This window comes from Vanacampus margaritifer, chromosome 17 (genome assembly GCF_051991255.1).
Source record: "Vanacampus margaritifer isolate UIUO_Vmar chromosome 17, RoL_Vmar_1.0, whole genome shotgun sequence".
NCBI classification, from domain to species: Eukaryota; Metazoa; Chordata; class Actinopteri; order Syngnathiformes; family Syngnathidae; genus Vanacampus; species Vanacampus margaritifer.
In genome coordinates this window covers 16,473,562-16,501,241 of record NC_135448.1, presented here as the reverse complement: position 1 = coordinate 16,501,241, position 27,680 = coordinate 16,473,562, and the positions used below count along the sequence as shown (strand labels likewise).

Genomic DNA, 27,680 nt, shown 5'->3' with positions numbered 1-27,680 from the left:
TAGTGGGCCAAAAGTGGAACAACATCACCATTGCACTGTAATCGTTCTACATCGTGTGCTGAATGCTCTTACATGGACTTTCTGTACGCACACGCCTCGCTACGTTATGCACTCGATTCTGGGAGGCTGAAAGTCACGTGATCTCCGCCTCACACGCTCGGCCAATCAGTTTGTCAGGGACGTGGTGTGCCAACCTTCTTACTTAACCACCTGCATTATTTAACATGCCGCCCTCACGCTTGGTTTAATGGAAGGCATAGCCAGAAAGAGCGGAAAGACTAAAAGTGCTTTTTTTTTTTTTTCTCTCTCTCTGCCTGGTGCATTTAAATGTCGATAAGGCGCTGAAGCCTCAAAGGTCAAGTGAGAGACTTGTTTAAAAGGGGTACAAAGGAAGTCCAAAAACAAACACAGGTGTAGTGTTTTTGTTTGCTTCAGTTTGCTGGCAACACTGAAATTTCTCATCCCTCAAAAAAAAAAAAAAAAAAAAACACAAAAGGGTACGCTGAAAATATTTATTTCTTGATCATGTAATACAGTACATACTTGGACATTCACATTTTCTTGGAAAAGAGGAAATGAAAAATGAAAAATGAATTCATTTCAATTGTTTTATGATGTTTTAAATTCATATCGATTGCTATGCTAATTTCAAGAGCATTTTTTTTTTTTTTTAACAATTGTTTCAACACAATCAAAAATCGATTCTACACTATGGACACAAAGACCAATGAATTGACCAGCTGATTGTTATTACCATCCAGATGACAAATTGATGTGTGTTCTGATCTCTCCATTTTGTAATGCACAGACGTCAACTCAAGCCCCGCCAAAACATATTGGATGTGGCCTGTTAAAGAATATCTAGCTCGTTAGTTTCCATGTAAAATCTGTACCAAAATTTCAAATTGTTGGATGTATTTTTTTTTTCCAGGTTCATACGGTGCTTTCCTTTTTTTTTCCCTCCATCTAACAAACTTGGTGCGCTACATAGTGGACCGCCAGGCTTCCCGTTCTAAAATAACTCAAACCTGCCACCGAAAAAAACAAACAAATATTGATTAGCTTTCGCCAGGGCAGATTCATGGTCATTGGGTGCGAAAAACAACAAAAAGGACGTTGGCAGTGAGAGCAAATGAGGCAGAAAAGCGCAGAGAAGGCGGCTAATGGGAGTCGCAGACCCCGAGTGGCAATAATGAGAAAGCGCGAGGTGATGGCAAGCCACTTCAACATTTATTGGCTATCCTACTACTAGTGCTCGCCCATGTACAAGTGTGCTCTTTGTCCTCACTAGTAAGTCAATTCAGCACACAAGTGGAACGACGAGGGCGCTCTAGTACATTGACTGACTAGTGCCGTTTTTCCACTAATGTATGACAATGATTTACACTAATAGAATGACTTGTGTGCCATGATAGAAATACGAGGGCACACTAGTATACTGATGTTCATACTAGTGACTTTTTGTACTACCATATGACAGTCTGCACTAGTAAAATGACTATGACTTTAACAAGTGCACCAAGTGGAACTAGTTGAAAAACTGGGGCACATTAGCAAGATGACTAGCAGGCACTAGTAGAATGTCTAGAGCACTAGTGCCTTTTTCCATTTCTCTCTTATAAATGTCATTTTTCCACTACTGAATATACGCACTAGTAGAACGTCTGTCTTACAGTTGGATCTACTGTAGTGGAACTAGTTCAATAGCTAGGGGGCACTAGTAGAATGACTAGAGCACCACTGTCTTTTTTCTTGTACTGGATGACAGTTATGCGCACTACTAAAATAACTGGGGTGCACTAGTAAAACGACCGTCTTATTGTTTGCTCTAATGGAACTAGTGCAATAACTCATTAGTAGGACAACGTAGGGGCACTAGTAGAATGACTTTTTCCACCACTGTATGGCGCAACCCTAACCCTGTCTTACTCATACACTCTATGACAACGGCACACTAGTAGAATGATTCGGGTGCACTAGTATAATGAGCTAACTTGTACAACAGTTCAGCCCACTAGTAGACAGTAGTAGACTAGATGATAAGAGCGCACTAGTAGGGCGACTATGCAGTACTTGGGGTGTTTTTCAATAATGTATGACAGTTGTGCGCTACTAGTATGGCGAGGTCTTACTAGTGACTTTTTTAGTCTTCTGTAAGACAATTGTGTGGGTGCCTTTGAGGACCGATTGACTCCCCATTCCAGTATAAGTGAATATTATTTGGTATCCTTATAGCACAATTCTCTACCGGCTTTTGTACATACATTTGGTTTCACCGAAGAACAATAATTCATACACAAATATAATGTCGATCGTTTTTATCATATCAATGCCACAATGTAACAAAAACAAAAACTCAAATCATTTGTCGCTCCCATTTTCTTTGCCGTTTCGATTCCTTTAGGCTGCAAAGTGAGGTTGAGTGCACGTTCTATATCCTTATTAAGTTTATAAGCGTAGAAGTTCACTTGTGGACATCAAAGTGCATTTAACTCATTCACTGCCATTGACGGCTATAGACGTCAAAAATACATTTGAACTATTTCTATTAGTTTAACATTTTTTTCCCCCACTTTTGTTAACAAGAGTATAAAAAAAACTAGAATTTTTTTTGTGTACATTTAGAACAGATATAAAATTTGTGATATATACTATTGAAGTCATGCTATTAATTTTAATCGCCTGACGCCCCTAAATTTTAATAATCTTAAAAAAAATAAAAAATAAAAATATTTAAAAAAATGTCAAATGAATGGCGGGTGACCAGGGGTTGAAATTCCCCATAGGAAATGAATGGGCCCATTCATTTTCAATGGCCGGGCTACCAGGGGTACAGTACCCACTGCCACCACTAGGGGCGCTGTAGATAGGGTAGGTTTTCATACTCTTGTGAACAAAAGTGGGGGAAAAAAATGTAAAACTAATAGAAATAGTTCAAATGATTTTTTGATGTTTATAGCCGTCAATGGCAGTAAATGAGTTAAAAAGTAGCGAGACGTCACTTTATGACGGATTCCCTTAACGATCATCAGCATCGGCGTGACAGCGGCTCGTAGAAGGGAAATACGGTGCGCTGTAAAAAACCTTGTCACATTTTATCCCCCAAATGTCAAGGGCGCCCACTAGCTTGAAAGATGGCGAGGAGATGCATCACGCCAAGTGGTGCCGCAAACGCCAATGGAGGGCAACAGGCCAAAAAAAAAAAAAAAACAACAACAGATGGGACGATCAGGGATTAGATTTTGGATCAAAGTCAAACGGTATGCAAGCGTAACAGCTGCTTTTGATCACAACAAAATGTGATTGATCCTCCATTGTTCCACTGTTGGAAGCGTTTGCTTCCACTTGTTTGGAGGTTTTTCCAACAATTCTTCATTGTGCCAAGACGAGTTGAACGTTGAATGTGTATTCCAGCATGTTTGGCTGCAAAATGGCTCTCAGGCTCTGAAACAGAAGGAAAATGCACTGGAAGCAATTCTGTAATCATCTTCTCGATGGCTTATCTTTTTTTTTTTTTCTCTCCCCTTAAGCTTATTCAACGGTTAACCATTAATCCTGCTTGCTAAGATAACACTGGAATATTTATTAAGTAGACAGTGAAGGATTGTATTACCTCAGCCAAGGAGATTGTTTCCCTCCCCATTTGCTTGTTACAATTACGACCCAAAACGGATTTACACAAAACAGGAGGAGAATAAAATTCATTACGTTCTGCTGCAGTTTTTATCTACTTCTGTTCAGGCGATGATTTTCCATAATTTCTCATATATTAATGAATCTGAATAGGAATGTCACAAACAAACCGATTATCCCCAGAGTAAAAACTGGCACAGCTTCGTTTTCAAGTTTATTATGTTTGGGAATTGGGCTTAAGGGTTTTCTTTTAGCCCCCCCGTGCTGTGTTGCAGAACGTGTAACTGTGGATGTATCTGGTAAAAATTACTGTATTTTTGTTTTGTAAATAAATACTATTTTCTTTATATATAGATTTTTTATAGATTTTTTTCAGTACAATAATATTTTAAAAATAATGTGTATTATACACTATTTATTTTTTTAAATATGCTATTGATTTAAATGTTAAGAATTATTATTATTTTTTTAAATAGCTTGTGCTAATCATTACGCTAAAATTAAAAAATATTGTACCGGTAAAGTTACTAATAAAAAGAATGAAAAATCTCATGCTAATCACGATGCTAAATGCCTTGCTACATTTAGATTCAGATTACAAGAAAACTGTAAATGTGTTGTTTTGTTTTCCCTACAGTGTATGGATATGCGTTAAGCAGGTGTGCCAAAATGCAAAAAGAAAAACAACTCTTTGAAATGACCAAGAAATGAAAATAAGAAAGTCCAAAAACAAAATGGATTCAAACATTACATGGACGCATCGACAAGACAACTGACAGGGACTGCGAGTGAAAGCAAACAAAAGAGGCAGCAGAAGGCGGGACCTAAATAGAAGCACACTAACGATACAATGAGAAACACCTCCACATGAGACAAGTGGCTGAGGGAGCTGATTGGATGAGACGAGGGACCAGGTGGACGAGCACAGGTGCAAACAATACACTTAACGGGACAAAAAGAAAATCGAAACAAAAACGTTATTTTTTAGATGATAATATTCATCAGATTTGATGTATACTATTTAGTGGTGGAAACAAGCAGCAATCCTCACCTGTCCTGAGGTTCGAGGTGTTGACGTTATTGCAGGGTGGGGGGGCGGATGGCGAGCGTCTGTTAAACGTTACTGCGCAGGAGACCTCCCTGCGGGTGCTCGGGAGTGCTGCACTCCGACGAATTCTTGGCCTTGTCCTTATTGTTGTTGGGCTCGTTGTCTTTGATGATGTCATACTGGCGGCAGAACAGCGCAATCACGCCTGGGGACGCAAAGAAAAAGGGTCGATGTGTCGAAAGCCGGCCCATGCGGACCGAGAGGCGAGATTAAAAACACAGCGGCGGAGAGAAGATTGACGCGAGGCGGCGCGGAAGCGGAATAATTCATGGGCGGCGGAGGCACAAGGCCAAGTTTCTCCTCATGCATCCATCCATCTTCACCTCCACTTACTGGATGGAGATTTTGTATCGTTAAATCGTTTTTATTGACACCCTTGATATACAGTCCGCTCCGAACGAGGAGCCCAATTCCTGTGTTTTTGTTGTATATTTTCTCGTTTTATCATCTTAGATGTGTTAAACAACTCGGGTTGCAAAATCAGTCAGAATCCAGCAAAACAGCCGTGAGTGAAGGGGATTGCTTCTGTGAAAATGCCTGGGAGTGAACGAGTTAAGTAGGGGTGTGAATTGCCTACTACCTGGCGATTCGATTCGTGTCACGATTCGATTCGATACCGATTAATCCCGATCCGAATCTCTAAATGGATTATTGCGTTTTTTTTTTTTTTACCCAAATTAAAAAAATTAATAATCAGTTAACTTGTACATGTACACTGTAAGATTTGTATGAAAATGTATTTATTTAATTCTGGCTTATAACTGAGCCACTGCATTTAACAAATAGGTAACAAACTAAAATATTAAGGCTTAATATAACATTCTTCCATGCCTAATGTGTGAATCCTAACCCTAAGTAAGATGTTTTGTTGAATATCCCCATAAAAAAAATTTGAAAAAATAAAATAAATTCGGCCGCACATCGAATCGATTCGAGAATCGCTCGCTGTAAATCGCGATATATTGCCGAATCGATTTTTTTCCATCACCCATAGAGTTAAGTGTTCTCAAAATGCCATCGTTTGAGTTGCAGTGTTATTTATGTACGTTAGCAACTTAGCAGCTGCTTAGCTAAATCGGCCGCGGCCGCCATCTTTTATACCGTTAAAAAGTCTTCTTTATGGTGTTGGTCAGTTAAATTCAACTATGTAATAAACCGTAGCAGCACAAATGAACGAAACACATTTTGCGTGTGGTAACCGTTAGCGCAACTGCTAACGGCCATTTTGGGACACACGATGTCAACGTCGGGATCTCTATTGCCCCGTGTGTGTGTGTGTGTGTTTTGGAATGGTTACCTGCCCACATGACAAGAACCACCGCGATGATGATGACCTCGCCAGCTCGCAGCTGAGCGGCCTGTCCCATTTCCTCCAGTGTGAGCTCGTCTGGGAAGAGAACATAAAGTAAAAAAAAAAAAAAAAAAGTATGAAAAATGGACTTGCTCTTCCTGTATTTATGCACAGCTTTTAAGATATATTTGAACTATATTCTCCTCCCTCGGGGGCGTTTCTTTGCGATATGTTGCTCACCACTTCCCTCTCTTATCACCCCGCTGCTGATGAGCGTTTAATATTCGCAGGGTTCCTCTGAAGCGGGCCGCTCTTGACGTTCTATCTGGGTCGGCCCTGATAAAATTGGAAGCACTGCATGCGGCGGCTGCAGATAAACCGTTTCCTCTGCATTTGAGAGGGAGAACAGTACGCCGTACGTGAGGGGCAGGCGTGACAGACGGCGATTATGGTACTTTATTGTGACGGGAAATGTCAATTAAGCTTCCTATTGACAGCACAGTGCAAGTATTTTTATGTCCCCAATTGTAGCCTTTGAAACGATTGGAAGAAATACGGTTGTTTTTTTATGTTCCTTTTTATCGTTTCTCACCGGGACTCTTGGACGCCAGCTTCTCGGATTCTTTGGGGGTTCGGAAGAGGACGGGCTCACTGGGGGGGCTGCTGCCGCCCATGCTTATGCTCCGCACGTGAACGATGTACTCGGTGTCCTCGTCCAGACCCCACAAGGCGCAGGAACGAGTGGTGGTGTTCACTTCCTGGATGAAACGCATCATGCGCACGTCCTTTTTCTGCGGCGAACACAAAAAGCGAGGTTCGTATGTGTCGGCGAGGCAAATTATTCCAAATATTGTACGTAAAGCAACAGGATATTCAACGGTAGCAAATTAAGCTACAGGAGTAACACAAAGTTGTTTTTTTTACTTTTACTTGAGGAAAGAAGTAGAAACAGTACGTCTAATTTTACCAGAGTTTTTTTTAAATTTTTTTGAAGTATTTGAATAAAACCGTAATCTGTCTGTACAGCATATCGTTATTTTAGTGAACAAAAGTAGTGAACTATTTTCGTTAATGAAATGAAAGAGAAACGAAAAACAGACAAACAAACAAATAAAACTATAATTATTGCAAAAAATGTCCTTAATTGTTATGTACGAAAGCGTAGAACTGCCAATTTGGAATAAATATTTTTTGACGGGCGAGTACGTACAAATGTATTTAGATATGTTTGAAAATAATCGCAAATACGTTCAAACGTACTTTTAAGCTAAATGCTACAAACATTTTTCCCATAATGCCACTGAGTATTGAAAAAATATATGTTTTATAAAGCATTTGGCCCACATTATACCAATACGTTCGTAAAATAAGCAAAAAAACATTGTTTATTCTGATTTATTGATATATCTGCAGTGCATGATTTAGGTTAGGCATTTTTTCTCATAATTCCACGAGGTATCGCGCGTGTCAAAAATTACAGGAAAATATTCCATGCTTGTAGCATTTAGCCTACAAGTACATTTGAACGTATTTGTTAGTGCGTTTGAACATAAATGCATAGTATTTGCGAGTATCCATGCTTCCGTAATTACTAATTGTACTTCAAACTCTGTGGACGGTTATACAGGTATTTAATTGTTTAAAAAATAATAATATTTTTGGGGAAATCTTGTGCACATGAAATACACAATTAAAATAAAACTCACACTAACAAAAACTAAACAAAACAAAGCATTTTCTAAATAATTAAAACAAATAGATGCTAACAGACCCACTCTGAAAACAAAATTCAAAACGAAATAAAAAGTAACGATAATGAAAATTCCGAAACTATTTTAACCCAACTGAGAGACCCGAGACTGTGTCTGGATATACCTGTTGAGTGATGGCGAATCCGATGACCGGGTCTCCCTCCAGAGTTTCCCACGTGACCACGGCCGAGTTGACCTCGATCTCCTTAATGGTCACATTGAGCGGAGCTGACAGCAGACTGTCTGATACGGCAACAAAACAAGTGCAAAAAAGGATGCAATGATATGACATGTAATATTCATGAACAATGAAGTTGATGATTACTGACTTAGGAATGATTCCGCAATGTTTAGACAGCAGTAGCTAACCAAAGCTAGTTGCTCCTTGCTAGCTAGCTAGTGAAGAGGGTCTTCTGCCCAGATTTAGTCATAACTGTTTTAATTTCCTTATTTCCTCAGTAGAACTTTGTTCTGCGGATGTATCTTTGTGAGTGTTATCGCAATTTCTGCCAGGTGCAGTCATGACTGAAAAACCTCCTCTATTCCTCAAATGGGCTTTTGTTTTGTGTCCGAATAGTGTCCTCGAACGTATCTCTGTACGTCCGGTCAACTCCGGTTGAACTGTTTACTGGAGACTGTGTGGTACCGCCCTTCAAGATAGTATAAGAATATTGTAAGTCCTCTGTAATCTTCGCATTTGTGAGAGGTGTTAAATGATGAAATAATTTGTCATCATTTGCGTGTTCCAAAAAATTGGAGATGAGACTTCTTTGTGGAAAGGCCCTTGCAAGGATGATTTATTACAGAGAATCTCCAGTCACACAACACTGAACATCACGTAAAAGGTGGAATTCCAGGGTGCGCGTGTGCCCCCTCTTTTGCGGAATACAGCTTTTAAAGAATCCAAATCAGTAAGAGAACACCTATTCTCCTCCCATCATGAATAAGTAAAACAGATTGGTTCTCACACAATATGTTACATAATATTATTTTCGTACACAGTCCGCAGCTGTGTTCATCTTTTTAGACAAAATATACTCTCAGGGTACTTTTCGTACTTTTTTCCCAAAACAATATCTCACAAACAAATTGAACTGGATTTAGAGTGGCCGTGAGTGATGGTGCGAACAGAGAATGTGTGTGTGTGTGTGTTCTCTCAAAGCAGAATCTGTTCTCACGAAGAGAATGTGTGTGCGCAAAACACTGAGAAGGAATTTTTAGACAAAAACAAGGTTAAGGTCAAATTATACTGAGTTCAACACTATTTCACCTACTCTACACATCTATAAAACATTTCAACATGGTTAATATATGAAATAAAGAATTAAAAATGTTAATAATATATAACAGAGGCTACAGCCATTGTCTGTGACTCACTTGTGCCCGGAATATTATGTAGAAATAAAAGCTTCGAAGGAACTGTTCATAGTCTCCAGCCTGTATCCAGATAACCAACATTCTAACTACCCGAAAGAAAACGAACACGCGGAGGAAAAGATCTACTCCACAACACTAGCGAATGTGGCGTAAATCAGTCCCTAGCCTTCTCTTAGTCATTTAGATGTACACTGGCAAACTAAAGCAGGCTGCATGTGCCTGGGATCTTGCGGGCACTGCAAGATTTAGATCCATTAAAGCACAGCGTGTTAGCTTACATCCTACAGTAACCGTTTTCTCGGTGACTGAGGTCCCAATTGCCTTGAGATCATTAACAAGTTCCTGCCGTGTGCTCCGTTAGCTTTCTCATGATCTTCCTGACTCCACAAGGTAAAATCTTGTATGGAAATTCAGACAAGGAGTGCATTTGATCGTCATTTTGTGAGTTTTGAAGAATTGTTTGACTTTATAATGTTTTTTTTGACTGACATTCTCTCTGTTACCATATTTGACGATCTAAAATGACCAGAGAGGATCAAATAATGAATCCCCCATCTTGATATTCACCTTTAAAGCTCTCAAAAAGGGACAAAGAGTCCCGGTCGTGTAGTACATGCTGCCCTTGACGTCAGCGTAAAAGGATTACTCGAACCGTTGTTTGCATTGCCAAGCTCCGCTGAACAAACAGACGAGATAATGGGACTTTCATCGACAGGTGATTTTGAATCAGAGAAAAAAGGGATCGCATTTCTACAATAAATATTAAAAGTTTGAATAAATGGGTTTGGGTTTTTTTCACTGCCCAAACCGCACAGCACTTAAACCTGCCACCTGTCTGGCGCACGAATCGCCATGACGACGACATCATATACTGTAACAACACTGCATATGATGAGCAGTTATTGCCTCACAAGCACATGAAGCTCCACTAATGGTATTCCACAAAGACTAATGTACTGTCGCCCAGTTTCTATTCTCTGTTCGATACTAACACCATCAACACAGCACAAGACTGGATTATATAACGCACAAGGAATTGCATTTTGTTTTAGGGGTGACAAAACGCCGTGTGGCCCCCAGAAGGCTTCTAGCGTGCGGATGCAGTGTTCAAGCATGCGTGTGATACGTTGAGAGTGCTGATCTCAGCACACAGGAGAAGAAACAGATTTCATCACATTCACTTTCACGATGATCACTATTGTTACATCATCCTCATTTGCATGATATATATTTTAAATGACATCACCGTTTGTTATGAACTGTGGAAACAGAAATTGTGTCCCATTCCTCAACACATCAGGACCGAAAGAAGTAAATGTGCAGCTCGCTCTGGATGAGTCAACGGTTTATATATTATGCATTTATATTTTCAGCTGTGACGTGCGTAGCTCAGAAATATAAAGTGGTATTAGTGCCACATTGAAAAGCCCAAAAATATAAAATTATTGTAAAAAGTGTGCATATAGATAGCCGAGCCAGTCACAGTGACACAACGGCCTAGCTCAAGTCACCTATCTAATCCTTAAGAGGCCTAATCTAACAGTATGGTGTTCCACAGGGTTCAATTCCGGGGCCTCTGCTGTTTTCATTGTATCTGCTGCCCCTGGGTTCCATCTTAGGAAAGGAAGTGTTAATTGTGCTCTAAAAGTGCTCTGGAACAATATATAAATAATGTATAAAAAAGGGACAAAGAGTCCCGGTCGTGTAGTACATGCTGCCCTTGACGTCAGCGTAAAAGGATTACTCGAACCGTTGTTTGCATTGCGAGCTCCGCTGAACAAACAGACAAGATAATGGGACTTTCATCGACAGGTGATTTTGAATCAGGAAAAAAAGGGATCGCATTTCTACAATAAATATTAAAAGTTTGAACAAATGGATGAGTCAACGGTTTATATATTATGCATTTATATTTTCAGCTGTGACGTACATAGCTCAGAAATATAAAGTGGTATTAGTGCCACATTGAAAAGCCCAAAAATATAAAATTATTGTAAAAAGTGTGCATATAGATAGCCGAGCCAGGACAAGTCACAGCGACACAACGGCCTAGCTCAAGTCACCTATCTAATCCTTAAGAGGCCTAATCTAACAGTATGGTGTTCCACAGGGTTCAATTCCGGGGCCTCTGCTGTTTTCATCGTATCTGCAGCCCCTGGGTTCCATCTTAGGAAAGAAAGTGTTAATTGTGCTCTAAAAGTGCTCTAGAAAAATATATAAATAATGTATAAAATGTATACACTATGCCAATGTCTTTAATCATATTTTATTTTTCAATAAATAAGAACCACTGTACTAGTATGACTATGACTCTTCTCATTATGACTTTTCTCTTTTAAGTTGTAGTTTTATGCGATTGTCGAATTCTTCCTACCGAGGCACTAACCAGTCATTCTAGTTTCATTATATCAACGCCTGGAGATTGCTGTAATACGCTACGCATCGACTTTGTCATTTCCGAATTGTATGAAACAAACCAACTTTGGCTCACCAATCCCTGTACACACACCTTCCTAAAATCCATTTTGAGCCATGGACATGTGCTCCCTCCAGCAACACGTGTTGTGGCGTAGCGTACCGTCTGCATGTGAGAAGCTTCTTGTACTCACCAGCTCCAACGGGGGACACGCACAGGAAGCCGAGCAGGACCAAAGACCGCCACAGAGACCCGACCATCCCTCCCGCTTCTTCTTCTTCTTCCTCCTCCTCTTTCCACGCTACGTGGCCCATTTAGAGCATCCCCCGTGGGATGCACGCATCATCCCGAGCTCCTTGCGTTTGTGGCGGAGACGTCGACTGAGGCTCGCCGCGGCAGGAGAGTAACGAGGTGCACAGGATGATGATGATGACGGGGATGAGAATGAGGAAGAGGAGGAGGAGGAAGAGGAGTGTCCAGCTGTTGGAACGTAGCACTGAGAGTAAAAAGAATGTAAGTGGTGCAGTCTCTCTCTCTCTCTCTCTCTCTGTCTCTCTCTCTCTCTCTATGACAAGTTTAAAATAGAAAGTCTTTTGCCAGGTCGTGTGCAAAGTATGGCAAGTTTTAGTTTTTTTGTGCATGTTTTGACCCTCAAAATGTTGAGAGAGAAAAAAATAACTATAAGCTTTAATTCCTAAACAAGCTCCTCCTTATTTCTATATAATAGAAAACAGGTTAAATGTCATATTTGTGTGGCTCGTTGAGTTCCACTTTCATCAAAAAATGGAATCAATAAAGGTCATGAGGGAGCAATAATCTAAAAAATGCTAGCTGAGGTTATTCATTGCTGTGAGGCAGGGGTGCTCAAGTTCGGTCCTCGAGAGCCCCTATCCAGACTTTTTTCCATGATTAATGATCAGGATCGTTATCAGGCTTCTGCAAAGTTTGCTGGTTAGCTGTTCATTACATTCAGCTGTGCTGGATAGGGGCTCTCGAGGACCGAACTTGAGCACCCCTTTTGTAAGGGAAATGGAAATATTGTTATAATGTCTTTAGTAAATTGAGTTTTTTTTTCCTATGTAAACTGGGACTCATGATGAACATGCCATTTTCATGGGCATTCAGGAGGAGTTCGTCATTTGCTGAACCCTGGAATTGGCTCAAAATGGCTGCTTCAAACCAAAATGGAGGATTTTGTGTTCAATTTCAGGCGTATGTCATAGAGACTTTTTCGTTTGTCATGTCATGATAGACATGTCCACCAAATTTCATGTTGTTTGAAAAAAAAAAAGACGCAGTGGCAACAAAAGTGAGCCCACCCCTTGGTGAAAATGCCCAAATTGGCCATTTTCCCTCTTCGAATGGGAAGCAAGTGTGTTAAATTTGATGCTCTCTCATTCTGGCCACTGGTAGTTCAATATAACACGTCCAGTTTATTAGGACGCTATAAGGACACGGGATTTAAAAGAAGGGTACGGCGACCTGCCGTAATGTGAACGAATGACCGTCATTGCTCACACGTAGACATCCAGGGAAACCAATTCGGCGGATCGATAAATGATTAACATTCCTAACAGAGGCATGTGAAAGTCTCTGGGATGGCCTCAAACCGAGGAAAGGCAGCAGAGACTCTTTCCCACCTCCTCTCTGGCCTCAAGGTTGGAAGAGCGATTCCAGGCCAGCGCTGTTATACGTCTTCGCTCGGCTGCTGACAGTTTTACGAGTCAATTTGAACTCAAATGTGCAAAATCTCCCCTGATGACCATCGTCCGACTACACCTCGCATCCAGTTGGAGCCCTTCCAGCATGCAAATGCGGCTTTGATGGTTAGACTCGTTAAGCTGTGATAATAGGGGGGTGTTTATATTTCAGGAAAATGTGACATTATTTGGAAATAACCATCCCCTGCAGGAGTCAATCAAGAAATCGCATCATGAGAGAGTTTATAGTTGATACCTTGGGGCAGTGACAAGGAACCAAAACAATAAGAATATGACTGAATGTCTTGCAGAGGGCTTCAAAACACACACAAAAAAAACAAAGAACTCCGATTTAAACTATCTAGCTTAAAGGAAAAACATCTCCAAGAAAATCACAACAGAGAAAGAGTCACTCGCAAGAACCCTGTTCTCAATTAACTCTGATTGATTGATGACTCAATTGTTCTTTCACCTAGCTCGCCAGCTATTCTCACATAGCTGCACTGTTGCATTATGGGACGGCGACAGCAAAGAGACGTGAAAAGGTGGCAAGGGTTTATTTCCCTAAGTGGTCCCAAAGTGTTGGCATCACTTTGAGCGTGTGTCCTCGCCAGGAGTAGAGGACATTACTTTTTAGTGGACTGTGTGAGAAGACTTAAGAGTCACGTAGGTGACGTCGACATTTTTTTTTTTAACTCATTAACTGCCATTGACGGCTATAAACGTCAAAAATGAATTTGAACTATTTGTAATAGTTTAACATTTTTTTCCACTTTTGTTGAAAATTTAGATTTTTTTATTGTACATTTAGTTTTGTACATAAAATTTGTGATTAGTCGCGAGTTAGCTAGTGAAGTCATGCGATTAAATACGATTAAAAACTTGAATCGCCCGACACCCCGAATTTTTAATAATATTTTCTTTTTTTTTTTCTTTTTTTTTCTTCTCAGGAGAGCTCAGTATTGTTTATTCGATTTGACATCATCATTGCTCTCCTTTTTTTTATTTAAAAAACAAACAAATAAATTTAAAAAAAATTAATAAATGTTTTTTTTTTTTAAATATATATACATATATATACATATACACACATATATATATATATATATATATTTTAATAATATTTTCATTCTCTTTTTTTTTATTCATTCACTGCCGTTGAAGGCTATAGACGTCAAAAATTCATTTGAACTATTTCTATTAGTTTAACATTTTTTTCCCACTTTTGTTAACAAGAGTATGAAAACCTAGAAATTTTTTTATTGTACATTTAGAACATATAGAACATATATACCGTGCTCCTCTCAAGCCTCGAACCACATCTCCCGTTGTTTTCAAAGGTGAGCTGCGGCAGATCGCATGCCAAGAAAGAGTAATTATAATAATAATTAAAAAAAAAAAATACTCACACAATGATAGAAGAGCTACTGCGGCGTGGTGCTAAATAGCAGCCATCAGATCGGATCAGTTGCAGTGCCATGAAATGAGGCTTGATTGCAGTGCAGCTGATGCTCCGTAATGAATTGGGGAGCACCTGCTTTTATTGTACAAGAAGGAAAAACGGCGTGAAATTAGATCCCGACAAAGAGATAGCGATAAGGCTTGATCACTTTTTCGTTTTCCGCACCTTCCAACACGCCTTAAAAGCCTTTCGGGAACTTCATAGCGCGGATGTAAGTCTTGTTCAGAAGTACTTGAATGTTTCTCATGTATAAACGCTAATGTCATTCAGTAAAGGCAAGACGGTCGCCAAGGCCAGACAATCTTAATTTGGATCAGCACCAAATTGTGCACCTTCACAAATTGGCACCTCCTTCATATGCCTGAGTGTATTGTTGAGTGAATGCTCAAAGCATTTTTTTTTTTAATTCTGCCATTATTCGCCATGCAACTACTTCTACATTTCTAAACCGATTCAAACCATTCTAAATTCAATATGTTTCAAAGGTTCATGCTTCGCTTGCTATTATTTTTCTCATTCCCAACATTCACATTTTTCCCACAATTCAACATTTTTCATCTCAAAATCCCCATTCGTTTCCATTCAACAATTCACTCAAAATTCTCAAGTTTCTGCTCATTCAATTCACCTTGGGATCAAGTTTCAACATTCCCCCTAATTTTGACCAACAAAATCCCTCACTTATTTTGACGAAGTGGGTTTGGTTTAGAGTTAGGGCTCGTATCATTCCTATTCAAAATTGAGTATCGTTCCAATTCAAATTTCATTCAATTAAATAAAATTTAACCTAATTCCATATAATTAAATTCCTTCAATTCAAAAACAGAACATGTTTGCTCTCTCCTGTTGTCTCTACTTTTCCTCTTAGCGGCAGCAGCCCGAGTGTGATTTATCAGCAGCTGTATTAAACAGAACTCTTAACACCTGTAGCTCTTCTTTATCTGCCATCATTCAGTGGGGGAGCAGCTGAACTCATGGAGGGTGTCACCAAAGATGGTCTCCCAGATGAATTACAACAGACGAACCTCATCTTTTATTCCTCTGGCGCTGAAAAAAGGTGCGACGGCCCCAGATGCCATTTTAGAAGGCGGGGGCCACCGTGACAACGGACAGCTGCGCGGCATCATAAAACACAGACGCATACTCGCGGAGTGAAGAAACACAAGATTGAACCTTCCCCGGCTTTTACCGAGTTTAGCGTAATAAATTACACTCACACTTTAAATGATACTTTTTGTGTTATACTGTCATGTTCTGAATACATTTAGCAGTTGAGGCTGATTGGCAAACATAAGATTCAGCTCATGGTGGGGTTCGCTCAGTGGGAGGCAGGTTTGCCCGTGCCAACCAGATGTCCTGGTTGACAGGTGAACCATGTGACGTGCGCCCTTCTGTCCCTCCATCTCTTTTCACTAATTACAACAGCGGGGATTGTACGCGCTGGCTGGGAAACGTTTTCCCAATGTCACAAAAGGACACGACGCTGTGGGCCTTATCACATTCGTTAAGATGCATGGAACAATCGTGACAAGAGCTTGTCATAAATTCTTGGATTTTAAATGTAAACAGATTACAGATTGATTACGTGTCATTAAGACTATCTGGGATTTTATTTACATGCATCATCATCAGCAGATATTTCTAAAATTGGTGCTTTAACAATATTTTATACGAGAATTAAAGAGTTGTTGATGACCTGCAACTAAGCTGAGTGTGAACTTTCACCCCTACAGGATGCCATAGACGAGCGCCTTCACAGTTTTGAGTGAAGAACTAAGCGAGGGCTCCCTCTAACGACCACAATGCGATATTGCACACAGGTAACCCTACTCTAAAAAAAGAAAGAAAAGAAACTTATTTTAAATAACACAACAGTGGCCAGTCCAGTTTTGTCAATGAATTTCATGTTTTGAACATCATTTATCATCGTCGAGGTCACTAAATTTAACTCATTCACTGCCATTGACGGCTATAAATGTCAAAAATTCATTTAAACTATTTCTATTAGTTTAACATTTTTCCCCCACTTTTGTCAACAAGTGTATGAAAACCTAGATTTTTTTTATTGTACATTTAGAACAGATATAAAATTTGTGATTAATCGTGAGTTAACTAGTGAAGTCAAGAGATTAATTAGATTTAAAAAAAAATAATCACCTCTTGCCCCTAAATTTTAATAATTATATATATATATATTTATTTATTTATTTTTTTTAATTTAAAGATTGGGACTGTAACTACCAATGGCAGGCCGTGCAGTTAACATCAGCCACCGTTACATGTTGCATTTCTATCCGTGTTCATTGCATGACCAATGCAATATTAATCTTGACACCAGAGGGCAGTGTAGTCCTCAAAATCCATCCCAATTCCCCAGCCGTGCCCCCTCCACCACATCCTCATCCTCCTTTTCCAGCTCAGTGGGTCCGGCGCGACAGTCAGAATCATCTCCTCGCCATGCCGGTCACGCCCCACACAGATATCAGCTCGTTTCTCCACAAAGACACCGTAGCATGAACAGCGCGCACATGCCATTATGTAAGCAGGCACACATACTGTAGTGTCAATCATACACAGACTTAACTGCACCTATGGGCCTTATTGTGCATAACCCCCCCCCCCCCCTCAATCAAATTGCTGTGTTTCCATGCTCATTGGAGAGAGATGAGCCCACACGGAACTATTTTTAACCATTATAACAGTCATCAGTGAGTGAGATCTTAATGGCGCTCAAGTGACGAAAACACTGGTTCCTTATGGTCGATAAGTCGTTTCAATTTGAATTGAAACTTTTTAACTATGGATGGAATACAAGAAAAAAAAAATATATATATATTAGAGTCATTTCATGTGAAATAAATGTCAATTTTCAAATTCCGTGACAGTAGCAAGACTTGACATCATTGAACGTCTGCATGCCGACAACCCCACCCAGACCACCTTCACCCCACCCCCACCCCCCAAAAAGGCGTGTAGTAAAATACACCATTTAAAGCCACTCGGAATACAACCCTGGATCAATCGCAGCAGCCCTTATTTACTGCAGTGCCAAAAAATAAACACTGTTGCTGGAAAAGGCTCGGTTATTTATTGACAAAAATGCCATTACACAAACACGGACGCAAACGCGCATTTTTAAGCGCCATCTCCGTACGTGCTGGAGACAGGGAGACCATCACCATGGAAACAAACGTCATGTAGCTGCGTCTCCTTTCCTAACCCCCCACCCTCCTACCATCCCCCTCCTCCCCAATATGAACTCGCCCCTTCGTCTTGCTCCATGTTGCTGCTGCCTGCATTTCTCTCCATCCATCCATCCACTCCTCCATTTCTCCACCCATCCATCAGCCGTCAATGGGTATCGAACCAGCGGCCTGGTTTGGGCGATAATTGCACCGCTAGTTGCCATTATGGAGCAACAGATGGACCCCATTTGCCTTCTGTCAGTCCGCAGAGGTCAGAGCGGTCAGAAGGGACTATCACGCTACGCTAGAGCTTCTCAAACGGAGTTCATGAGCAGCTCATTTGCAAGAAATGATGTCATATCATCTTGAAAAGCTGAAATGGAGCTGGATGAAGAAGCATTTTGGATAATTTTTAAATTAAAATTCTATCTAAACAATTAATCGATTATCAAAAATTATTATCAATTACTTTGATAATCGATTACTTGGTGAGTAATCAATTTGAGTAATCAATTTGAGTAATCAATTTGAGTAATCTGGGTGGCAATGAAGTAAACGAATGAATGTTGCCAAAAACGAAATATTGAACATTTCATCGTAATATTTCTTTCGAGGCATGTGCATCGTGGCCAACGACGACTTGAGATGACTCATTCCTTGTAAACTTGAACCGCAACCGGGCTTGTCCGTTGGGATAACGTCGTAATCCACAGCTGTGCTCACTCTCTCGCCCAGCGAAATGGAACGCGACCATCATCCGTTTTATTAACAACTCATGCTTTTTTTTTTTTCTTTGACATCACTTGCGCAACGCCGAGCCGCAGTCACGGTGATTAAAGCTTAACGCCCCGTTGTTTTATGACGCCCAGCCCGACGCTCGCCGTGGGATTTATTTGCGTTCAAGCACATATTGTGTTACTTCAATAAACAGAACGTCAGGTGGTTTTTGTTTCCAAAGTGCTTGTTAGGCAAAAATGACTTGACGGATTTCCAAAGAATGTCATGGAGGGGTGGATTATGAGTTTTTTTTTTTTTTTGGTATGCATCTACAGCGTATATAAAAAGTCTACACACCCCTTTTCAAATGCCAGGTTTTTGGGATATAAAAAAAAAAAGAGACCAAACTTTTTGGGAGAATGTGACTTATCCCATATGACTGGTTATTTTTTTTATTTTCTTCTTCAAAATATCAATGCAACACTTTTGTATTTGCTCCCATTTTTTTACGAGATGAACTCAAATAAAGATCTAAAACTTCTTCCATATACACAATTTCTCTCAAATATCGTTCGCAAACCAGTCTAAATAATCCATCCCACCTCACAGGTGTGCCATATCAAGATGCTGATTAGACACCATGATTAGTGCACAGGTGTGCCCACAATAAAAAGCCACTCTAAATGGTGTAGTTTTGTTTTGTATTATTTGGTTCTGGGGACTGAGAAAAACAGTCAGTAACAGTCATTTTTCTGCCCCTCCCCTCAATATTAAAACAAAACTGCACCTTTTATCATGGTGTCTAATCAGCATCTTGATGTGGCACACCTGTGAGGTGGGATGGATTATCTCGGCAAAGGAGAAGTGCTCCCTATCACAGATTTGGATTTGAGAACAATATTTGAGAAAACGGTAATATTGTGTGCGTGGAAAAAGTTTTAGATCTTTGAGTTCATCTCGTAAAAAAAAAAATGGGAACAAAAACAAAAATGTTTTTGTTGAGTATATGTATTGTACTTGGCAAGTATGTGCCGACTCCCATTCAACACGACTCCCAGTTACAAGAGGGTGTGCACACTTATGCAACCACACCAATTCATCTACTGTGCTTTTGAAATATCCTCCACATAGGCCTTATTTAATGCCAACTAATAACATGCTCACCTCCAATTATAGGTAAGCACAATATTCACCTTCTATTAATAATGGTAATTAAGGTGTCAAAGCAATTAAGCATATTCAATTGATTGATTATACTGAATTATATGATTCTCCACATATAATTCAATGCGTATGAATAATGTGCCCGTAAAGTAGAATAGCACCAAATTATCCGTAGCAAATATGGTAAGAAATGATTGTAAAAAGGTGCGAGTCCTAGTAATTGAACCTATTTGGCCGCTTTTGGCCACTCCCATCTCTTCTCTCCGACAGGTTCATCTCGTCCGTCCTGATCCATCACGAGCCCTCTCAAAGGTTGTCAATATCCTGTGGCAGTATCATTTTTACTTTACGTTTATGCTAATTTCTCATGGCACGTCTATAGCGTTTTATATTATATGCTAGCATTAGCTAAAAAGTGTTAGCATCCTGGTGTGTTGACATTAATTAATATTTGTCAAATTTCAAGCCTTTCGCGACTCTATTTAAATATACATATATTTCATTCTCTTTTGTTTTGGAGTCAGTTTTAAAGTGAACTTCAACTAGTAGTGTCAGGCAGCTTGAAGCAAGCACACTTGGCCTCTTTTGACAGCATGAAAACGAATCAAATAACTAAAACACAAATTGGATTAATTTTTAAAAAATTTTTTTAGCAAAATTTAAAACTACACCTTGTGTTTATAAAACTAACTAAAACTAACTATAATTATAGCAAAAAAAAATCTTCAGGTGTCAATCTCATATACGAGTTTTTGGCGTTCGACGTAAATCTATTTATTTCGGCATTGCTGTACGTCTGAAGGAAGGTCATATTGTCTTATGAATATTATAATTGACTTTAATTTATTACACAATACTTTGTGACCTTTTCTTCTTCTTGAACTCAACAAATACTCCAAATATCTATAATTTAAAAAAAAAAAGTTTAAATGTGTATAATGTATGTGGGAGGGGTAAAAAAAAAAAAAAAAAAGCACAAAAATGACTTTTTTTATGCAATTTTTAAAAGCACTGTTTCTCTATACATACATTTCACTTTAATGGCTTGTCAATCATCTTTTTACAACCTTTTGAGCATTTTGGCCCCTGGTACCCCAGCCTTTAAAATGAATGGGGATAACAGTGCAGCAGGCAGATGTAATACACGCTAATGCCGCAACGTCAACATTCATGTAAACAAGGCAACGCTCCCTCATTCACATTTAAGTTCCCATTTCATTTATTTTGTGGAATGTTTTTCATTCAAAGATGTAATCTAAAGTTGGTGGCAGATGCTGCTGCTGCTGCTGTGTGCGTGCGTGCCATCTGTCCTGACAAGATTACTGGAGTCAGACAAGAAGACAGACTGGACCAGATTAGAGGATGAATATAGGGCAGGAGAAATGAGGGGAGCGTGAGAGAGTGAAACGGAAAGACAGCGTGGAAAAACGGAGAGAAAAAAAAAACGATGCCCCGATCACATATGGTGCGTGTACGTGTGTATGTGCAGGTATGTTTGTTATCATGCAGACGTCGACAGAGCCCAGGAGGAGACGGGCTCGGACGGAAAGCTGATTTCTGATTGCGTCACCATGGCAACTGGGTCCTACTTTCTCTTCCCCTCATCCCCTGTCTGGCGGACGCTTTGAGACAATCACAATCGTCTCGCACAAAAATACACACGTGCCAGCGCATGGATGTATCCCCCCCCCCCCCACACACATACACACCAATATGTCCACTGTATGTAAACATGTTTTCACTGCAACTCAAATCTCCATCAGGCAATCGTAAATCATAACAACACCTCCGCTAAGCATCTCGTCATCCCAAAAAAAAAATAAAAAAAATCCTTAATCACTCTGCTGTCCTCAGACCAGTCAGTGGCAGGCTGGCGAAGCGTTCACCAAGCTGTTACCTTGGCAACCCTCAAGAATATTCCCCGGTGGCCATGACAACCAATGATGCACATCCGGTATGGTTGGCGGATTTTTATTTAGATTCCTGCCAGGGGGTCAGAGCATGCCTGTTGTTCAGTTGTGTGTAGACTGCTGCACCGTGGCATGCTGGGAAATTAATAACCTGCGCGCTCCACCCTGAAAATAACGATGAATTCTTACCCTTGGTTTCTTCAAATTATTTTCATTGCAAGATGAAAAACTTCATAAATTAAATAAAGATACAATTCAGTCAAAAGACCAACTTTTGACCGAATTTGTAGTTTAAAGCAATCCATAAATTTAGGTTGGGTCAAATTGACCCCAGTAGTGGGTCGGTCCAATTTAATTTTAATTTATTTTATTTTTTTCACCAATATTGGGTTATTTTTTACCCAGCAGTTTTACAAGTAAAGGGTCAAAAATGGACGGACACAACTTTTTGGGTTATTCATTGAACAAAACAAGCCTTCAAATTTGGTTGTTTTGAACAAATTTTTCTTCAGTTGTTTTTGGGTGACCCAACCCAAACATTCAGCTATTATTGGGGTGAAATGAATAACCCAAAAAGTTGGGTCAGTTGGGGTTGGGACGGTTTACTATTTAAACAATTGGGTGAAAAATAAATAATAGACTGATTCAACTTATTTTTTTTTTTTAAATCATCATTTTGGGGGTTGACCCAATTTGCAGTGTACACTCTAAAAACAGTCGAGTCAAAAATGGACTCTTACTCTACCTGTTTTTACAGTGTACATTTTAAAAACATCCATCCATTTTCTTAACCGCTTAGTCCTCACAAGGGTTGCTGGAGCCTATCCCAGCTGGCTTCGGGTTAGTAGGCGGGGTACACCCTGAACTGGTCGCCAGCCAATCCAGGTCAAAAATAACCCAAATTGGGTCAAAAAAGGATAGAGCCAGGCCCATCTTTATGGGTTGTTTTGTACATAGCAACCTAAAAAAAATTCTGTTTGTTTTTCATAAAACAAATTTGTTTTACTCAAAAATAACCCAAAATAACAGAAAGTTGGGTCAAAGTGGTCCATTTGTTTCCTCCCAAACTGGGTTATTTTTTACAGTGCAATGTCTATTGTAACAATCCCATAAGATTACCTGGAATGTTTACCTGAATCCCTCACCACAGTCCTGAACATTCCTGTACCGTGTCCGCCGCCGCTCGGCCCCCTTTATACTGTGAAAGTGCGTCGAGTCCATCACACAATACACACGTCATCAAACTTTATCAAGTGTAAGAAGGAGGAAGTGTTGGTTGAAGCAAAAGGCTCCAGGCTTGATGGAATATGAAGTGACAGAGAAAGTCAACCTTTTCGGCAACACCTGAGTGTGTACGTGTATGTGTGTGTGTGTGCGTGCGGAAGTGTGGCTTCCACAGGGCTTGTCAGCGCGCACCTAATGACACGATGACAAGCTACAAGCTAAGCGGCATTATCAACAAGTTTGAGCTTCAAAACCCGTGACCTGCGCTATTCCTTTTCCCACTACTTTTAACCCGCACGTACGCGGGCAACGCTCCGACCCGCTGTGTATGACGCTGAGCGTCCTTGACAGCCGTATAAATAATCTATAAATTCGGTCTCCCCTCGGTCTCCCCTCTTTTTTCGCCAGCGCGCCCTCCGAGCAAGCTCGCATCGACTGTCACAATCTGCGGTCGACATGGCAACATGGATCATCTGACCACTTGTGACGGACGCATGCTACAACTCAGGATGCGGACACTCATTGACTAGAGGTGCCTTTAGCTTTGAATTAGAAATTCTACGGCAAAAGCTCAGTGAACGAAAGAGTGCCTTATTGATTTTTAGGACTTTTAGATGATTTTATTTAAATTCCAGGCAATTACAATGTGGAGATTCAGTTGACCCTGCTTACAAATGTTGTGGATCCGACCCCCCCCCCCCCCCCCCACACACACACACACATTGTTATTAATAGATGCTCATTAAAACAATTATTTTAGCAATTCATTTTGGTTTGTGAATAAATACATTTATGAATTGTATTGTAAGTCAAGTCAGGTCAGCTGTTCGTATAAAGTGCCAATTCAAGTATGTTAAGGTACTTAACGGGTACACATTTAAGCAGGTCAAGAACCACACTCTTTATACATTATATATAGGATGCATACAGCATAAAAAAAAGAACAACTAAACCGCTCATGATCAAGCACTTCCCTTTCAGAAAGAAACCTCAAACAGAATAACACTCAGTAGGCAGTCCGTCAGACCTGGTGCTTTTTTTTTTTTTTTTTTTTTTTTTTTAGATGGAGGCACTGACACAACAACAGCCATACCAAACAGCAGAAATAGTCCCATTATAAAAGGAATAATGCCAATATTGTTCCACTTTCAACACAACCTTCGTTTCAAAGTCCAAAATCGATACACTCAGTTTTGAAGTGGGGATCCAAGCTTAAAAAGAACTAGACAGGAAGCTGGACCTTAACAAAGATGAGCACAATTACAATGCAATCAATTTTGTTAGAGTTGTTATAATTATAAATCATATTCATATATTACGACAATTAACAATATATATATACAGACGCTCCCCTACTTACGAACATTCGAGTTGTTTTTTTTTTGTATGTGGGTGAGTATGTGTATGTGCGTGTGTGTGTGTGTGTGCGTGCGTGCGTGCGAGCGTGTGTGTATTCATCAGTTCAACTAAAGCCCATTAAAAAAAATCCCATACTAATAATATAATATAATAATAAATTGCCAAATGCAGAAACATCAATGTAAGTTATCACGATGTAGTGGCTCTCGCTAACAGACAGAATTAAGTAACCGGAATTAGGTTAAAAAATTCTATATACGTAGACCATGTTTCTATAAATTTTGATATTTGGTTTTTATTTGAGGCCGATATTTTTTCCATTAAAATGTGATTTATGAGGAGGTTAGACCATTGGTCGATATTCAGAGTTTGTTTATTTTTCCAGTTAACAAGAATTGTTTTTTTAGCGATAGTAAGGGCTACAAGTGTAGATTGAAATTGTTTATGTGGTAGGTCAGTTGTTGTTAGGTCACCGAGCAAACACAAGTTTGGAGATAAAGGTATCCTACAGTCCAAAATAGCGGAAAGTTTTTCTAAGACTTTAGTCCAGAAATACATAACCGGAGTACATAACCATAAAGCATGAACGAACATAAGTGTCTGTAGTGTTTTGCAAACATTGGAGACAAATGTCGGAGTTTGAGAGTCACATTTTCTTCATCATATATTGAGTAATGTATGTTCTGTGAATAATTTTACATTGGATAAGTTGTAAATTTGTGTGTTTTGTCATTTTAAATGCGTTTTCACAAACTTGAATCCAAAAGTCCGATTCCGGTGCTATAGACAAGTCTGTCTCCCATTTCGAGATGGGTAAAGACATTTTATCAGTATATGAAAGTAATTTATATATTTTTGAAAGTTTTTTTGTTGTTGTCGGAGAAAGCTTGTTAATATCTTTAGCTAAAACAGGCGGTTGGAGCGTACCCCGAAGTGTTGGAATTTTTTTCTTTATCATATTTTTAACTTGTAGATAATGTAAAAAAATTCCGTTTTTTATATTGTATTTTTGGAGCAAGGACATTCGACGAACATTCGAGTTACGAACAACGGTACATACGAACATTTCTGCGCGTACAGTATGTCGAAAAATGTTCGGAAAGAAATGCTGTAAGTTCGATTTTGTATTGCGCGTAGTGCTTCTTTCCGCCGCTAATACCGACGATCGGCGCTGTGACAGCTCATTGGAGGCTGAGCAACGTGGCGAGGAGGAGGAGGAAGAAAACGCCGGTCCCCATGAAGCAGGAAATAACTTTTGAAGCCGATTCCAGCGACGACGAAGAATCTCTCATGATATAAAATCCTCCTCTTCCTCCTCCTCCATCATCTCCTTAAGCATCGAGTACATCTTCCAAAAGTAAGTTAAACTTCATTTTATTTATCTTATTACGTACATGTACATACTGTGTGTGTGTCTTTCGCTCTCTCTCTCTAACATACGTAGTACAGTGCAGTACTGTACGTATTCTCTCCATTTTATTAAAAGTTTTTTTCAGTACAAACCAATGCAGGTTACTTGTACAAGCCTTAAACATACTTACATAAACCTTCAATATACTTATATAGGCTTTAAACATAAATTATAATACAAAATATAGCACTGAAGCAACTTACGAACAAATCCACCTTACGAACGATCGTCCGGAACGTAACTCGTTCGTAAGGTGGGGAGCGTCTGTTTATTTATTAGTGTCAGTAAGGTGGGGGCTTTAGGACCCAGATGCGGGAAGGCAGAGCAAGGAGGCAGAGGTGCAGTCCAAAAAGAGGTTTTAATTTCTAATCAAAAAAAACTAACTTCAAAATACAAAATAAACTGAACGAACAAAACATGACGCTAAACATGACAAAACAACTAAGGTGAGACTAACAACATGACATGGATCCTGATACGGCAAAGAGGTCAGCGTGACGTGGCGAAAGACTTACGACAGTGGCAACAATGAACCGACACAGACAGGGGGGAGACAACCGACTAAATACACCAACACTAATGACATGACAAGAAACACCTGGCTGAGGGCACTGATTGGATGACACATGAGGGTAATGGGGAAAGGTGGACACAATCAGGGTTGACACAGACGCCACACGAGGAAGGGCAAGTGACCAGAAACGAGAGGAGTCAGACTTTTCACAATAAAACAGGAAATGACAAGACAAGGGGAAAACACAAGGAAAACATGACAGGGAGTAAACAAGACTGAAAATAAACATGACAATTAGGGTTTTACATAAAATTAAAGTTACAAAAGGGTTAGGGTTAGAAAAAGACGACGGTTAGGATTTAGGGTTACAGTTATACAGCAAATATAATGCAATACATGCTAAGATTCAAATCTTCATTAACATAATATCCCAAGAAACAGCAATAATTGGCCTGTAATCACTAGGTTTTCAAAATGATGCTAGATAATTTGCTGTGATTGCCAATATTTCTTGGCACGCAGGTGAAGTGCGATGAAATGGCTTTTCAGTGTACATTTAACCCCAACATCTATTGAGAGCGTAATTGAGGCTGGTCCATTCCATCCAAATGTTTTCCTCTTTCGACGCCGTGAGAAAGCGCCATGTGGATCGAGTGCCCTGCCCGAACAAGCTGTTCAATTGCAGCACCTTTGACTGGCGGCGGCAGCCCTCTAATTACATTACGAGGCGCAAAGAGCAAAAAATAAATGAGGATAAAATGTGAAAATACACGTTGATGAAGGAAGCAAAGTCCATAAAATGACAGGCGAGTGGTTCGAGTGCACAAGATGAGAGGAGGAGAGAGACAGAGGGCTACGCTTGAGCAAGCGATGCTGCGTTGCTATGGCAGCGGTGTCGCTCTGGTCTCCGTGGCAACGGCTGAATCCTATTGCAGCTCGACTTTGCCCCTGGGCGAGAGTGTTAGAGCGAGGGAGAGAGAAAAAAAAAAAAGGGGGGGGGGACAAAGGGAGAAGAAAAACAGTAACAGACTGGCCGTGAGTTTAGCCCGGGGCATTTGGGCTGACCTGGAAAATGTTGGGCGTGAGCTCTTTTTCTCTCTCTTTTTGTCTCGCCCATTGTCTCCCTTTAATCGCTCCCTTTCACCATTCCTTGTCAATTGTCTCACAAGACAGATGGTTTAAAGCCGAGGCATCACTGTCGTCAAATATCGGCGTACGATTCCAGTTTTGCTTCCGCACGGAAAAGCATCGCAACACATGGTGTTGCTCCGACATTAATCATCCCCAAAAAAAAGCTGCGTATAAGAAAGCCTTTGGGGATTGGGGCTCCGACTGTCACTCGAGCAATTTGAAATGAAAGCCTCCATGACAGTAGGTGATATCAGCTGTCACCGCGTTGCACTAAACGTGCTTCACGCATGATTTACGTGAGCTCTGCCGGCAGTGGCGCCTAAAATG

The 27,680-nt window shown here is 40.0% G+C and overlaps 1 protein-coding gene across 7 annotated transcripts; it reads right to left on the bottom strand.

Moving 5' to 3' along the window:
• Positions 1-498: 498 nt before the first annotated feature.
• fndc5b (fibronectin type III domain containing 5b) lies at positions 499-12,081 on the bottom strand. Of its 7 annotated transcripts, none has more exons than XR_013288930.1 (6): positions 11,770-12,079; positions 7,908-8,026; positions 6,625-6,823; positions 6,039-6,128; positions 4,685-4,886; positions 499-4,575 (listed from the first exon to the last, which is right to left on the bottom strand). XR_013288930.1 is itself a non-coding variant. In XM_077549047.1 (5 exons), the coding sequence occupies exons 1-5, from the start codon at positions 11,888-11,890 to the stop codon at positions 4,747-4,749; spliced, it is 669 nt and encodes a 222-aa protein (XP_077405173.1). In that variant the 5' UTR covers positions 11,891-12,079; the 3' UTR covers positions 499-4,746. The 7 variants fall into 7 exon arrangements, 1 of the variants encoding a protein (XP_077405173.1); XR_013288929.1 differs by having other exon boundaries at positions 499-3,444; XR_013288934.1 differs by having other exon boundaries at positions 499-3,444; positions 7,908-8,022; positions 11,770-11,892.
• Positions 12,082-27,680: the final 15,599 nt, after the last annotated feature.

Excerpts from the sequence above, each read along its gene's own strand:
- fndc5b (XM_077549047.1), bottom strand. The coding sequence starts at position 11,890 with ATGGGCCACGTAGCGTGGAAAGAGGAGGAGGAAGAAGAAGAAGAAGCG. Across the intron at positions 8,027-11,769 it reads CGTGTCCCCCGTTGGAGCTG|ACAGTCTGCTGTCAGCTCCG; the intron begins GTGAGTACAAGA and ends TTGCCGTATCAG. Across the intron at positions 6,824-7,907 it reads GATTCGCCATCACTCAACAG|AAAAAGGACGTGCGCATGAT; the intron begins GTATATCCAGAC and ends TGTTCGCCGCAG.